The sequence below is a fragment of the Xenopus laevis genome, chromosome 9_10L, assembly GCF_017654675.1.
Source record: "Xenopus laevis strain J_2021 chromosome 9_10L, Xenopus_laevis_v10.1, whole genome shotgun sequence".
NCBI classification, from domain to species: Eukaryota; Metazoa; Chordata; class Amphibia; order Anura; family Pipidae; genus Xenopus; species Xenopus laevis.
In genome coordinates this window covers 77,109,035-77,126,213 of record NC_054387.1, presented here as the reverse complement: position 1 = coordinate 77,126,213, position 17,179 = coordinate 77,109,035, and the positions used below count along the sequence as shown (strand labels likewise).

General features: G+C 36.6%; 1 protein-coding gene across 1 annotated transcript in view; it reads left to right on the top strand.

Moving 5' to 3' along the window:
• Positions 1-17,179, top strand: part of ola1.L (Obg-like ATPase 1 L homeolog) — a 109,397-nt gene that overhangs the window by 90,104 nt on the left and 2,114 nt on the right. The window contains 3 exon segments of the mRNA NM_001086211.1: positions 5,100-5,240; positions 6,833-6,929; positions 11,026-11,148. Of these exon segments, the coding sequence (NP_001079680.1) occupies positions 5,100-5,240; positions 6,833-6,929; positions 11,026-11,148 (361 nt within the window).

Here is a 17,179-nt window from a genome sequence, read left to right as displayed (position 1 = left end):
CCGGGATTTTCTTGTATACGGAATACTACAAGGCACTAACCTGACAAAGGCATCACAGCTGTTGCACACAGCACAGTTTGTCAGTGAAGAAATAGCAAGTCTGATGTCAGTCACTTCAGGCACCTTTACACCTCTGTGCTCATTTACCTCTCCAATGTATCCAGCTTGCTTCTGCATTCTCAAGATCATCTGTCAACACTTAGAGATATTCTCCTTTGTTATTAGGCTTGTGCTGCGCTACACTGTCATGATTTTTTTTTTTTGCCAATTATACTTAAGGTACAATAGAGTATTCACTGGCTCACAGTCTCTCAGTGGAGGTACAGAAATGATTTGTAAATCTTTATGCATCTGAATTTCACAATAGAAGGAAATGCAAATAAATCTTGCCAATGAAGAATACTGTCAAGATGACAGCGTACAGCTCGCCATTTAGACCGGCTAGGATCCAGAGAATGAACTAGGAAGTCTTTTTGACTGGAATAAAACCCATTCTTTATTACTTGTGTTTTATTAGTATTGGCCAATATTTTAATTTTAAAGTGGTTAGTTTGCCTTGACCATAACACACTATTTTAAGTACGGTTTGTCTTCATGATTTATTTTTTTAGTTTTTCTGAATGATTAGTCTTCCTATTGTAGTTCGTTCCAGCCTGAAGCTGAAAATGCTGCTCGCTTGTCTGAAGTCATTGACCCCAGCAACCAAAAAAATACACATTGAGTACAATGCTTTCAATTTGATTTATTTTTTTCTTTTCAAGCCCTATACTATTCCTCTTCCATTTTTATTTTAGAATTATTTGTATCTGGTTGCGAGAGTAATTTAATGTCAACTCAGAAAGCTGCAGAATGAATGTATAAGTAATTCAATGACCATTCATATTTCCCATTCCAAATTGTTTTGTGTTTGTGTATACCATACAAAATAATATTTTTACTGTAAAACAACCCCTTTAATCAACATAAGACAATCATTGTATTACTAGGCTACTCCACAAAATCTCTTAATCCTGAAAGGGCTATTGGTTTATCTTCTGGACCCACTGGAAACCATGGGACTATGGGTTCCAGGTTGGCATATAAGTCTATAGCAGGACTGAAGTTGAAGTAGTTGGTTCAGTTAAATCTAAATACTATGGGGAATATTTATTAATAATAGCACACAGTACTGCAATCCCAAGGACTAGTCACACTGGGAAAATAAGCACTGGCTGTCCAGGGAACATTGGAAAGATGTGGCAAAGAACAAAGTATTATGAAATGAGCATGCTATATGTAAGTGGGTGAATTGCATTAAAGGAACAGTACAGTGTGAAAATAAAAACTGGGTAAATAGATAGGCTTTGCAAAATAAAAAATGTTTCTAATATAGTTAGTTAGCCAAAAATGTAATATATAAAGGCTGGAGTGATTGGATGTCTCATAAAACAGACAGAATCCAACTTCCTGCTTTTCAGCTCTATAACTATGAGTTAGTCAGTGACTTGAAGGGGGGCCACATGGTACATTTCTGTTCAGTGAGTTTGCAATTGATTCTCAGTATTCAGCTCAGATTCAAAGGCAACAGATATGACCCATGTGCCCCCCCTCAAGTCTCTGATTGGTTACTGCCTGGTAGCCAGGGTAACCAGTCAGTGTAAACCAAGAGAGCTGAAAAGCAGGAAGTAGTGTTCTGACTGACATGTTATTCATCAAATCACTCCAGCCTTTATACATTACATTTTTGGCTAACTAACTATATTAGAAACATTTTTTATTTTGCACAGCCTATCTATTTACCCAGTTTTTATTTTTACACTGAACAATTCCTTTAAGCCCAGATTGCTGTTTATTGTGCTAGTCTAGCATCTTTATTGTCATTTTTTTTGGAAGGGGTTAAAATTTATTTTACTTAACGGAGACTGTTCTATCCAGCTTTAGATCTGCTATTTTTATAGACACCTCCACACAGTTCATGCTCCTCTGGCTTCCTATGAGAAATCTAGTTGAATGTAGCTGTGGGATTATAAAATGTTGCTATGGTAAAGGTAATTATTATTAATAGAAATCCCTGCAATTAGAGACTGACCATCACAGGTCTGCCTTAAGGAATACACTAAAACCCCCATTTTATATTTTCTAGGGAACAAGAAAATGGTGTGAACACTAGGAAAATGCAGAATTCTACATTTTGACTGATTTGCTTTATCCCTGTAACAATGACAATCATCCTGTTTTTTATATTAGTCAAATTCTTTTACCAAGTTATAGTATTATGGAAACACTCCTTATCCACAAAACGCCTGTTCTAAGCTAATAGATCCCCTTCCTGTAAAAGCAATCCCACAGATGTCTTCTTCATTGGGGTTTCCTTTAATCTTGTATTTACTGCAGCCCCCCCCCTTGACATGATAGCTGAAGTACGCCAGGGTTATTTATTATTTCCCCTACCGTGCCATTTACTATTTGCACATCCTCGGGCCATTATTTGTTAGCACTTATCCAAAATAATAGTAAAATCCCCCAATTTAACCTGGGACATAAGCATGCCCATGAAAGTGCACATAACGCATTATAATACTATAATCCGTTCCACTCACTGACATTCTTGAGCTGCTCTTGCTGCAACTTTTATAGCAAAATATCCTGTTCTTCCATTTGCTGTGCCTTGTATGATGAAACTTGCTGAAAATTGCTTGGACTTTAAGAGCAATAAGGACCGGTTATTGGCCAGCATGTCAAAGCTTGCAAAAACTCTTTCACCCCAGAGTTGAACAAGGGATCCAGCAGGCTTGAATGAAGAGCTGGTGTATTGGGCAATAAAAAATATATTTCAAGTGTGGAAAATTAATAAAGGCACAATATAGCAAACTAAATGTCAACAACTCCAGTTTATGCTGAAAAAGGCCTTTGGGCGGTAATAAAGGCCATAAAAATTCATTGGAGGCCACATCTGGCCAGTAGCCCTCCAGGTAGATGGTCCTGATACCGAAGCATGATTAAGTCCAACATTTAACGTTTTTTTTGTTCTCTTTGCAATTGGTTCTGTTTACATTTAGGTTGTTAACTATAGGTTGGTTTAAATTTAGCATACTGTGTTGATGTCCGTAATAACTCCTTAGTTTCCACTGGGACACAAGAGGACATCAGTGACAAATATTTCACTTGGACCCAAAATAAAATATTTTGTACAACAGGATTCTCAAATGCTCTATTTACATAGGACCTGAGTGAGCCATTTCTGTTTCTGGCACACATCATATATGGATTGTTGCTGTCCTTATAATACAAAAGAGTCATGAATATACTGTAATTGATATCCTTATAAATGGTCCTTAGTGGTCTCTTCTGTTAAAATGGGTGCTTATGTAATTTGTGTCACATGCCTCACTGAAACGTGTGTATAAATAATGTACATCAGGTTGTAGAATGAGGTTTTTAGAAGTCTCCTTGAGGTTCCATGACTTGTATGAAACACTCTGCTTGCAACCTTTTACTTTTATGTGGTCATGGAACTCCCTGGTTTGTATAAATTACAATTTGGGGTGCATGCTCCCCTAGATAATTACCTGGGACTATTTTTGGAAGCAAAAGCTAGTCAAGGGATCCATTATCCACCTGAGTGCCAATAGACAAAGTGTTGTGTTTAGAGTGCTTCTATAGAGTGTTCTATAAGGCCTAGATGTTGCCTTTGGCAAAACACCAATAAAAATTCCAGTGTGGGATCAATTATCCGGAATGTTTGGGTCCTAGGTTTTTCTAGATAAGTGACTTTTCAGTAATTTAGATAACCATACCTTTAAGGTGGCCATACACAGGCAGATAAAGCTGCCGATATCCGTCATTCAGACCAATTTGACAGCTTATCTGCCGTGTATGGGGGCTTCTGATGGGTCTTCCCGATTGATATCTGGCCATGATATCGGGAAGGTTTGATTTTTGACCTGCCCATCGGAGCTCCTTGGCATATCGTAATTCAATCGTTCGACCCCCGATATAGCCATGCCGTTAATGGCATATCGGGGAAAGATCTCCAAACAAGCGGATCTTTGAGTCTATGGCCAGCTTAAGTCATATAAAATAAAACTAATAGGATTGTTTTCTAAAACCCAAGAAAGAAAAAATTTGAAGGCACACTACTGTTTATTGTAACATTAAAACAGATGGCTGCTGTGTAATGGACACCTAACACGTTACACCCTTTAAAGGAGAAGGAAAGGTTAAAATTAAGTAAGCTTTATCAGAAAGGTCTATATAAATGCACCAGTAAACCCTCAACGTAAAGTGGAGTCCTCTGTCAAAAGAAGCACAGCATGGGCTTCTGTATCAGAATTCCTGTTTTCAACTTAAACCTCCAGGGCTAGGGCTTGAGCATGCTCAGTTTGCTCCTCTCTTCCTCCCTTTACCCCCTCCCTGCTGTAATCTGAGCCTAGAGCTATGAGTGAGACAGGGAGAGACTCAGGCAGGTGATGTCACACCAAGCTAATATGGCAGCTGCTATCCTAAACAAACAGAGCTTCTAGAGCTGTTTACTCGGGTATGGTAAAGCATTCTGCAGAATAAATATAGTCTTATAGTTTGCACTATTGCGACTAATCTATTGGGAATAAACTGTTTGTAACTTTCCTTCTCCTTTAATCATAATTAATAGGATTGTTTTGCCACCAATAGATTTATACAGCTAAGTTAGAAAAAAAGCAAAGAATCCAGACGTGTATTTTCTTTATTCTTTTTGCTGCAGCTCATGCTTAGAGCACAGTAGTTTTCACAAGGTGCCAATACCCCTTTTTGTATCATGTGACCTGCCTAACATATCAACCACACTCCCTCCCAATGAACAAAATGTATCTGCCTCCACTTCTTCCATTTTCCCCCTCTCTCTGTTGCTGTTAAATTCTCTGACAGCAGTTCAGGATGTAAATAGGAGGGGGATCTAAATGCACTACACCTGAAGCAATCACTGCCTGCCAGTGCCGTGACCTTGGAAAGCTATACACAAAGAGATGGCATCATAAAACCATGCAGCCCTTATGAATATGTATGCACTACTTGATAATAATGAATGTGGCACAGTCATGCATGCACTACAAGATAATGTTGTGCCCTTTTTTTGTCTACAGGTTGATAAAAATTAAGGAGTGGGTGGACAAGAATGACCCAGGTGCCTTGGTCATTCCTTTTAGTGGGGTCTTGGAGCTCAATCTGCAAGACATGAGTGATGAGGAAAAGCAGAAGTATCTGGAAGAGAAAATGACACAAAGGTTAATTAGCATTCATTTTCCCTACACTTTATTATCAACTATTTCCTTGCTGTAATTTAATTGCTTGCACTGATAGAATAATAAATGACAGAGTAATTACCATTATAAAGAGGGGAATCTTCTTCTTTCTTTATCATGAGACAGAGTTGAAAAGATTTATTTTAAATTAAGTTTTTAACTGTCATCTGTCATCTCTGTGCAGTGTTTTTAATTATAGCATAGGTGTTTTTTTTTCTTCTTTCCCCCTTTTTTGGGGGGTGGAAAAAGCTCAAAATTCCATGGTTTTGTAAAAGAATGAAGGATGCCGTGTTTTGTGTAGTCGGATGTTAATGTGTTTGTATGGGAGGTTGAGAGAGGGTCTTAGACCTTACTCTCCATTATTAGAAGGGGCCCACTGCTAAAAGTACATATTATTACATTGTATAATTGTTAGCTATTTTTAACTGGAGTACCAAACACCCAAAGGCAGCTGTTGTTGTACTGCAACTCTCGACAACCATCAGCCAAAGGATGTTTCTGGATGCTAGGCATTGTATTTGCTCATATGTACAGTATGGCTTTTTTTGTCTCTCCAGGTGGGCCCAGCACTTTCTTTTTAGTCCCATGACCTTGCTTAACCTGGCCACCAGTTAGTGTATGGGCTAAAGCAAGAATTGAGGAAATTTAATCTTAAAATGAACCTTTAGTATGATCTAGATTGTGGTTTCAAAGACAACTTGTTCTGTAACTGAAACTGTTGTCTGGTTGCGGAGGTCCACTCACCCTAGCAACCAAGCAGTGGCTTAGGCGTTCTATTTTAAATAAGCAGGAATGGCAAACAAATTGAGGGCCTGTATAGAAATATTAAAGGGGTTGTTTACCTTCCAAAGACATTTAGTTCAGTTGTTTTCAGATTGTTCCCCAGAAATAAAGACTTTTTAAATTACTTTCCATTATTTATTTTTTAATGTTTTTCCAAAATCTAAATTTAAAATGTAATGTTCCTGTCTCTGGTTTTTGAGTCAGCTCAGTAATTCAGGTGCCGATTCTGAACTGTTAAATTTTGCAACATTTAGTTGATACATTTCTCAGCAGCATCTCTGGAGTATTAGCAACTATTGTATCAATTCTAACAGCTGCCTGTAATGAAACCCAGAGATTCAGCTCAGCAGGGACAAAGATAAGAAAATCAACTAAATGTATCAATTTAGAACAGTTTACAGGATCGACGACCCCCCCCCCCCAGAGCTGCTTTAGAAGGTGAAAAATGACACTTTGCACTTCAATATTGGAAAAACGGTGACACATAGAAAATAGAAAGTAATTGGAAAAAGTGGTTAAAAAAGTACTAACTATTACACAGCTTCAAGCTGCAAAATTCACACTTTATCGTTTGGCAAGGCCACTTTAAATGAGCTGTCTGAGCACTTTACACCCATGACCATCTTGTGTAGTATTCTATGTCTAGTGCATATACAGGGTTAAAATAATCCTGTAAGTGGGGAAGAACAAGCCACCCACCAAATTTATGTCATAGTAGCAGTTTGTAGCAAGTTCTCCTTGAGTTCTCTCTCTCCCACTATAAACTGATTCATCTGCTTTGCTTGTTCCAGTGTCTTATCCAAGATTATCAAAACCGGATATGCAGCACTCCAACTGGAGTACTTCTTCACCGCCGGCCCCGATGAAGTACGCGCCTGGACTATCAAGGTAAGGCTTCCTCTGTTTGTCAATAGGCACCCTGGGTCTCCCCACTAATGAATTCAGATCATTATCAAGCCATTTTGTAGTTTGGTCATGCTGGAGGCTTGCTAGTCATTACAGATCAGCTCCTTTCCTTCCCTTGTCCAGGATAACTTTAATTATTTGGAAGCTGGTGAACAGTGAAAGTGAAGGGAGATTGATTGAGGCAGGTAACAATTGATTCAGCCTGTTACATAGTCTCATTTCTTCATCCTATGGGATCTGGGAACCCCCCTTCTGCAGCCAGAGATAAGAAATACCAGCATTGTACTTGCCTAATCTGTGTGACTGCCACCTTGAAATTGTTCTTCATTCTGCATTGAATAACTTTGTTTTTAGTGTTGGTGTTTCCTTCCTTATTTTTGTTTGCATACTCACTGCTTCCTTTATCACCCATAAAAAGATATATATATATACATATGTATATATATATATATATATATATTTATTTAAATGTATTTATAAATAAAACAAACAAGGGAAAGTTGTGTTCACTAATTTTAAAAAACATTATATATACATACACATATATATATATATGTGAGGGAAAAGCATCTTGAGAAAGGTTCTAGATTCCGAACCGAAACGTTGATGCAATATAATTAATGATTTCCTAATAAAGTAATATTTATATCAACATCGGTGTGCGTGTAAACGTTTGGACTCTTGGATTTCACGATCTACACACAGCACCCGAGTTCAGTTCTTAACGACGAGTGCGGACCTTAATGGTGGATATATATATATATATATATATATATATATATATATATATATATATATATATATATATATATATATATACACATACACATATATATATATATATTTATATATATATATATACATATATATATACACACACACATATATACACAAAATATCATTAGCTTGCAGCTTTCTAAAACATAAAGCCATCACATATTAATTCATCTCTTTAAGTGGTTTATAATTTAAGCTGTAGACTTTGTTCGTGCAATGCTATGCATCCCATCTAGACACTAATAAAAAAAGCACAACGATATGGGATTCAAATATTGATATTCACTGATTTTGCCCGTGGCGACCGGCTAATTTGTTCCCAGAGGACAAAGGCAAGTGTAATGCTTTGCTTTTAAATGTAAATACGCTCTCTGATAGCTTTTTATTATTCCCACATATACTGAAGCGTGCATGGCTACAAATTATGTATTACAAAATATGTAATTATGGCAAGAACATACAAAGGACTTTCACATTCCTTTGATTTACATCAGACATACACTTTTTTTCTGAGGGACATGACATAAAATAAATAAAATCCTATTAGTGCCGTGGGGGAGGCTTTTATATATTTGCAGACCTTAGAGCATTGAAGGGTTCTAATAAGATTCAAAAATCAGAACAATTTTCTGTGTCAAAATTCAACCACATCTGTGTACTAACATTATTCCCTGTACTCATCCATCATCTTTTCTGGAGGATGTAACAAGATGCACAATGATACAGCAGTGATGTTCTGCTTTGTCACATAGTGGGCTAAGGAGGAACCAATGTGTCCATACACTGTTCATTGATCATACACCCACACACACAAGACTTTTTTATTGTAAATGGGTCCTCCACCCAAAAACTATTCTTGCATTATGAAAGAAAATGTAATTCTAAGCAACTTTCAATATATATTCATTATACATTCTGGCTTTCAGGTTATTTGTAATCTGCTTGTTTTGCCGCATTAGCTTAGTTACTATAATTATGTTAAACATTGTTTTTGGGTGAAAGGCCCCTTCAACTAGAAAGATGGCTGTACTTTATATGTGTATACTTTGTATGTATGTATGTATGTATATATATATATATATATCTATCTATATATATATATATCTATCTATCTATCTATCTATATATATATATATATATATATATATATATCTATATATATATATATCTATATATATATATATATCTATATATATCTATATATATATATATATATATATATATATATATATATATATATATATATATATATATATATATATCTATATATATAGTCCTCAAAAAAGGAGCACTCTCAGGTCTTATGAGTAGTAAAAAAATTATTTAATGTGGGCACAAAAACCTTATATCAAGAATAAATCTAAGGATTGCACCCAGGCATTTATTTGACTGATTTTTTCGTGAGTGCCGGCATTCTACAAGTAGATATATATATATATATATATATATATATATATATATATATATATATATATATATATATATATATATATATATATATATATATATGTGTGTGTCAAAGAACACTATGATTGTTCTGTTTATTTGTTTCACAATCCTTACACTTTGGTCTCTTCAGATTGACTGTTAGATTGACCCAAGTTAATGGGAAATGTACCGGTTCCCAATGCACATATCACACTGGTCATCACACAAAAAAAATCCCATAACTCAAAAATATTAAAAATCCATAATTTATTAAAAAATAAATATATTAAAAAACTTTCAGCATACTGACCCCATAATGTTCCACCTTACGTGGTGGCACCACTGTATTTATTTGCCTCCCTCTCCCTGACTCCCTGGTTGCTGAGATAATTGACACCTAGCAACTGAACAAATAAACTCCTAGTCTGGGAGCTGCAGATGCAGAAAAACATTATTGAAATGCCACAAAAAAGGAATCTTGGAATGCTACAGTCTACACAATACTAAATGTTCCTTTTAAGGCACACTAAAGGGTTAATTTCAGTGTTTATAAGCCTTCTATTGTAATATTTAAATGGCTTTGCTGTTAAGAAATCTGAATGAGCTGCATGGTGTAATTGTACTGTGTAAAGCTCCTCCAGCATTAGCTTCTGATAGCTTGTCCTTCCTAAGACGGATTGTGACTATTTTGGATCTAATGTGCTCTGTTATGTGGTCAGGTAAGCATCAGTGAGTAGCCATATTACTCCAATATATCTTATATTGGAAAAACTCAGCTTTACCATGTCAGGCTCTTGAGCACTCTGCCATGCTTTATTAACCAGCATACGGTCACTGCTATTGCTCAAAGTCTCGAGTTGCAATTTGTGTTTTGCATATTATATCACAAGCCATCATGTGCTTTTATTTCTCTGCCAGTGTTAAATGTTTATAGCACATTAACTGTTCTTGTAATAAAGTTCCATTTCACACAAGACCCCTTATCCAAAAAACCCCAAGGCCCAAATATGCCAGACAGCAAATACAGTACCTGAATGATATACAAACATATACAGTATTTTGTATTTGAATATTATGTTCTATGTAGGGATGCACAAAATGCACTATTTTGTGATTCAGCTGAATCCCAAATCGGAGGCCAAATTTACATAGGCAATTAAGGATTAAAAAAAACTAAAAAGGGGGTAAAATGCAGTTTCCTTGTTTGTGTACTTGGATACGGTTATGTACTTGGATCCTGCTGAAATATGCTAAATCCTGCCTGATTTTCAAACCAAATTCTGGATTTGGTGCATTCCTAGTTCTTTGCATATGTTCATGTGTTTATAGATAATGTTTGTTTAAAATGACACATATAAAACTGATATTTTCTATTTTCTCTATGTTTTTGTGTTAAGAAAAATGTGAGTTTATAATGCAAAAATAGAATGTGTTATACTCTTGGGTTCCATGTAGGTGTTTTGTTATGTATATGGAAGTTGAGTATACACATGTATATATTCATCCACATACAGGGCTGTCATTTTAAAATATAGAATTGGGGTCTCATGGCAATGTAGGAGAGTAGAAGGGATATAGCTGCCGTTAAACTGCAACTCCCAACCCACTTCATTGTCAGAGAATGGATGGGTGTTGGGGTTCAATAACAGTTACGGGGTTGTAGGGTTTGTGGTACTTGATTGTGTAAATACCAATAGTAAATCTCAGGCAAGTAACAAACAGAGTTTGCTTGCATTAAAGCCATTTTCTCAAACACTGCCCAGTGCTCAGACTAACAGTTTTCAGACCCATTCTATAACCAATCATTTCAGCAAAGTCCAGAGCAATCCATCTTCCTCAACATTGTCTTTTCTTCTGCTCTACCCCTTGACAGAAAGGGACAAAGGCTCCTCAGGCTGCAGGCAAGATCCACACAGATTTCGAGAAGGGTTTTATTATGGCGGAAGTAATGAAATTTGACGATTTCAAAGAAGAAGGCACAGAGGCATCTGTCAAGGTGAGTACTCCCAGCTTTACGTTACAAGGCAACACCTCCCCACCGGGAGCAACGCCTGCTAACAAGGGAATCTGCCAAACATTCCCATGTCTGCCTCTGTGTCTTCTCCCAGGGGTGCAAGCAGAATTAACAGAGTCCCACCAGCTTGAAAAAACATGACAAGATAATATCAGATAATAAGTAACCAAAACCAGCTTTCCATTTTCTCCTTATATCCACAGAATGCATTCCCTAGTGGAAACTGGTTACCCTGTTGTGACAGTTACATGTGCATTTATCTGTATAGTGTATCACAGTCCAGGCATTTAAAGTCTTTGCAGGATAAATAGCTCATTGTATATAAAAAGAGGCAGAGAAGGAGTAGAAATGCACAGCCTGAAGAGTTGTCTGTGCCACTTCAGTGAGCGGTGTGCATAAGGTCAGTCATTGGCTGAGGGCTTTGAGCACTACCAATGCCTTGTTTAGGTTGCAAGCTAGTGTTATATATAAACAGATCACACTATATTTCAGAGATGCATATACAAAGAGTAGTGGGATTTCAGTTAGAGAAGTGTCCTCTTCCTGGAGGTAAACCGTACCATCGATGAGACATATTTTCCTGTGGCCTGAAATATAAATTTTACCCTGTAAATTCTGTAATTCAGCATGTTCTGACATATGAATGTGCTGTTTATAACTTAAAGGGATACTGTCATGGGAAAAAAAAATTTTTTCAAAATGAATCAGTTAATAGTGCTGCTCCAGCAGAATTCTGCACTGAAATCCATTTCTCAAAAGAGCAAACAGATTTTTTTATATTCAATTTTGAAATCTGACATGGGGCTAGACATTTTGTCAATTTCCCAGCTGCCCCTGGTCATGTGACTTGTGCCTGCACTTCAGGAGAGAAATGCTTTCTGGCAGGCTGCTGTTTTTCCTTCTTAATGTAACTGAATGTGTCTCAGTGAGACATGGGTTTTTACTATTGCGTGTTGTTCTTAGATCTACCAGGCAGCTGTTATCTTGTGTTAGGGAGCTGTTATCTAGTTACCTTCCCATTGTTCTTTTGTTTGGCTGCTGGGGGGGGAAAGGGAGGGGGTGATATCACTCCAACTTGCAGTACAGCAGTAAAGAGTGGTTGAAGTTTATCAGAGCACAAGTCTCATGACATGGGGCAGCTGGGAAATTGACAATATGTCTAGCCCCATGTCAGATTTCAAAATTGAATATAAAAAAATCTGTTTGCTCTTTTGAGAAATGGATTTCAGTGCAGAATTCTGCTGGAGCAGCACTATTAACTGATTCATTTTGAAAAAAAATTTTTTCCCATGACTGTATCCCTTTAAAGAGAGACTATTTTGTGTCTCGTCCGACTGCCTGGCAGGAAAGGAAGGGCAGGGAACAGAGGCAGGGAGGTGGGTATTTTCAGCCAAGAATAAGAGTTCTCAGTAGATTTTTACTTAGCTTAGAGTTTGTAGATAATAATGAATAATGTAGACTCTTTTCTAATTTATAAAAAATATTAGAAGTCACAGAGGACGTGCGTGACCATACAATGGCACAAAACCAGAAACCACAGTGACTTTAAATACCTTATAAATTACATTAAGGTGTAATTTATCCACTATATATTTGCCACCCTTTGACCCCAGAAAATGGCAAATGTAAGGTTATTGTTCCCTGTCTATTTAAAGTTCTCTTGGGAATAATGAACCCCTTTTTGTAAAATATACGGATATAAGAAGTCACTGAGGCGTTAATGACAATATAAAAGCAAGAGGCCAATGCCTGAATGGATTTTATACACGTCATGGCACTGCAAGGTTACTTCTAGTAATTCTATATTGTAAAGCTTAGGAAAATCTGTTTTAAAGGATTTTGTTGTTAGTTGCTTCAGACTTGGCTCAGTTGTGTTAGAGAAACAGCCCCTATCAGAACTTCAGCAGTTTCCTTTTCGGTTTTCTAATTTCTGAACACTAGAGGGCAGGTGCTGATTAGGTGCTGCCAGCTAGTAAGTAATACCTTGAATAATTCAACCAACTCTAAACAACTGCTACTTGTTTCCCGTGTCTGCTATTTGTCTTCTAAATTTATTGCAACACCAGACCCAGTGCATTAATCTTGTTTATCATTTAATAATTTTAGTTGAAATTTGTTGGTTCTGGTGGGCAAATATGTTACAAGAGTGGGCAAGATATCTCATATAGTTGCCAAAAAAGTAACGAAATGTCTTGTTGCTTTTAACTAAATACAAGTCTATTGGGTGAGCTAGTAGAAGTAGAATCTTTAGGGTTAGAAACACTGGTATACTATTTGAAAGAATTGCAATGACAAAAGTGTGCAGAAGGTGAACTACTACCCCTCTACTCAGCTGCCTTCTGCTGCATTGTTTCAGGAGAGCAGAGAATATAAACAGATACTGCAAGTTAAGTACAGGTATGGGATCTGTTATCCAGTAACCCATTATCTAGAAAGCTCCAGGAAGGCCATCTCCCTTATACTCCTTTTTAATTAAATCTAAAAATCTATAAATTTAATTACATTTTTTACAGATTATTAATTTTTTTCTGTAAAAAAAAAAAATAGCTTGTATTGATGGTGACTAAGCTCCATATTGGTGGCAAAACAATCCATTTCGGTTTATTTAATACTTATAACTTAAAGTATTGAGAAATGATATTATGGAAAGACCGCTTACCTGTAAAAACCCAAGGTCCCAAGCATTCTGTATAACAGATCCCTTACCTGTTATTATAAATAACTTGAAAACTATTGAACATGTGTATGGGAGAGTTGTTCAAAACTACTAATTTGATTAGTTATGTACATTTTTTACGGTGTTTCCCTTTCAAAATATAATTCATATATTATTGATCAAGCTATTTTTCTGTTCTGTGGACCCCACAGAGACCAGGATAGGAGCCTGTGTGTTATATGACACTATACAGATCTATTTCTCATGCAGTTGTATTTTTGTAGCACTGGCCAAACCCGTATCTTTGGCTTTCCCAACGCGGTCATCTCCGCTTTTCCAGACTGCTCACTTTTCCTGCGCCTGGAACACCAGCGCAGCAGAACTAATTTAATGCTAGCGCCATGGACTCGGCTCTGAATAGCTCTGTGTGGGCTTTGTAGTCTACAGGGATATTTCATTATTAGCAATCATATCTGCTTAAGCAAAGCTGGATTCTACAGATGGCTGCTTTCAAGTGCAAATGAACTGGTTAGACGCGTCTTGTTTAATGCATACTCAAGATTCACAAATGGGTATTGATTTTTTTTTTTCCAACCAGTTGTTACAGATAGCAAAGGAAATGGATTAAATGGTCTCCTGAGTATTTAAAGGAACACGATCGCTTTTAATTAATGAAAAAAACAGAATCGCTTAGAAAGAGACCAATGTTTCAGATTCAGTTCCCCGTGTCAGGGAATTGTTTTTTTGTTTTTTTTTGTTCTATTATTGTACTATATAGGAAATCTGCCATTTGTTTTATTTTTTGTTTTTTTTGTATTGAGAATCTTTCTTATAATATCTTAATGTTAGTGTGTAGGAGAAAGCATAGCTACTTGCTTAGTCATCATGCATGTGTTGTGTTACAGGTTTGTATTAACAGCTTATTGCTGCCATACCAGAGTCAAGTTCATGGTCATTAAGAATCCAATGTGGGATGTTGATGTAACCTGTTCCATGGACTAGATGGCATCCTGGTAGTTTTTTTTTTTTAGGGGGCCATCCACCTAAAATATACTTTTTGAATAATGAAAGAAAATATAATACTAAGCAACTTTCCAATATACATTCATTACAATTTCCCAATGGTTTTTAAAGTTACCTTTGAAATGTAATTGCCTTTATACCTTTGTGGTTTCTGGACCTGACTCATAAAACAATGCAGTCGGGTGTCCTCTAGGTCTGTTAATCAGCTGGCTTGCAACATTGTTTCAGGAATCTGTGTCAGGAGTGCTGAGAATTGAAACAGTAAGGTAAATACTGCTTTCAGTAACAATTACATTTGCAAATAGTTTTAAAACAAATGTAATCAATATGTTTTTGAAGTCTTAAAGTCTAAGTACATTTTTCTATGGAAAAATAATTTTAGTTTGAAGGCTTTTTGTAAAGGGGTGGTTCATATAGATCACCAGAAATAATGATTTTTTCCAATGACTTTCTGTGTGTGACCGTTTTTCTAATATTGAAGTGTCAAGTGTCTTTTTTCACCTTCTGAAGCAGCCCTGGGAAGGGGGGGTCGCCGACCCTGTAATCGGTTCTAAATGGATACATTTAGTTTGATACATTTCTTATTTTTGTCCCTGCTAAACAGAATCTCTGACAACTGTTAGAGTTGATACAATAGTTGCTAATACTCCAGAGATGCTGCTGAGAAATGTCAACTAAATGTTGCAAAATTGTAACCGTTCAGAGTCTGCACCTGAATTACTGAGCTGCCGGACTCAAACACCACAGACAGGGACATTCAACTTTAAACTTAGATTTTGGAAAAAAAACGTAAAAAATAAATAATGGAAAGTAATTGGAAAAAATCTTTATTTCTGGGAACAATCTAAAACAACTGAATTGAATAAAGTGTTTGGAAGGGGAACAACCCCTTTAAAAGCCAGGGTTCCTATAGGGTATTGATATGTGAAACACTTTATAAATATTTTCCTAGTGAAGGGAAGATTTATAATATTTTTTTTAGTATATTTTCAGCTGATTGTTTGTGTTCTATAAATGGCTTTATTTTGTAATATATTTCTTAGTTCCTTATAATGGTGAGTGTAAGCACATGCCATTTCACATAAGGACTCCTGGTACTAATAAAGGAATTGCTGTATTAGTGCACCTTCCCCTCCCTAACACGCTGGGGAAAAGCAGTAGGTGGATCTGGGAGGTGGATGACAATGAACACAATGAGAAGATCACATTCATGTGTGCCTGCGCTGTATTCTTTTCAGTGATAACATTCCAAGGCAGCCCATCCTCTGATATCAGTGGCAGTTAATATTTAGGGTTCCGGCCCACGGACTTCTTCTCTTCCCCCCCCCCTTCTATTTCAGTGCAGTGTTAAACACATACGGTATATGAGTAAAATGAAAACATCAGGATTCTGTTTCAATACACTGTGTTTGTACCTGCAGAGCTCTGTACTCCTAAGTGTTTTTCTTTTAGGTTTGCAGTATTGTAGTTCTGTTTAAATTTGGTGGGGGTGGGGGGTGAACAAATTATATAATTAAATATATGTAAGCAGCTGTGCTGAGATAGGGTTATAACCAACCTGGAGCAATCAGGGCTTTAGTAACTGCTTTATGCAGTAAAAACAGCAGCACAGTATGTGTTAACCACAAAAAAAGACACAGAGTTTGCTAGAGGTCTAGTAACCCATGTCAACCAATCAGCCGGGAGCATTTACATGTCCCCACTGTTTTATTCTGATCTGTATCTTGATACATGTATGGGACCTGTTATCCAGAATGCTCAGGGCCTGGGGTTTTCCAGATAAAGGATCTTTCCGTAATTTGGATCTTCATACCTTTAGTCTGCTAATAAATGTAAACATTAAATAAACCCAATTCTGGTTTTGCTTCCAATAAGGTTTAATTATATCTTACAAAGTACAAGGTACTGTTATATTATTACAGAGAAAAAGGAAATCATTTATACAAATCTGCATTATTTTGATAAAATGGGAGATGGCCTTTCTGTAATTCAGAGCTTACCCGGATAACGGGTTTCCGGATAACGGATCCCATACCTGTATTCCATTGGATGCACCCAGTGCAGTCATAGCCTCTGTAATGTTTTTTCTTCCCTCTTTGGCTCTAGTTTCTCTTCCCATAAATGCACTGAATGAAATAGCCACAAAAGGTTGCAAAAGTCACACCAGTGGTAACATCTGTTATCTATGTTTTGTTACATACTCCAAGTAGGTAAGGAAGATATTAAGGGCCTAAATAATAAATGTAGACTATTGTGCATATTCCATTATATCCGTGTATGGAATCTTCCATGACCCTATGTCAGGCAATAGAGTTGTAGGGACAGTGGAACATC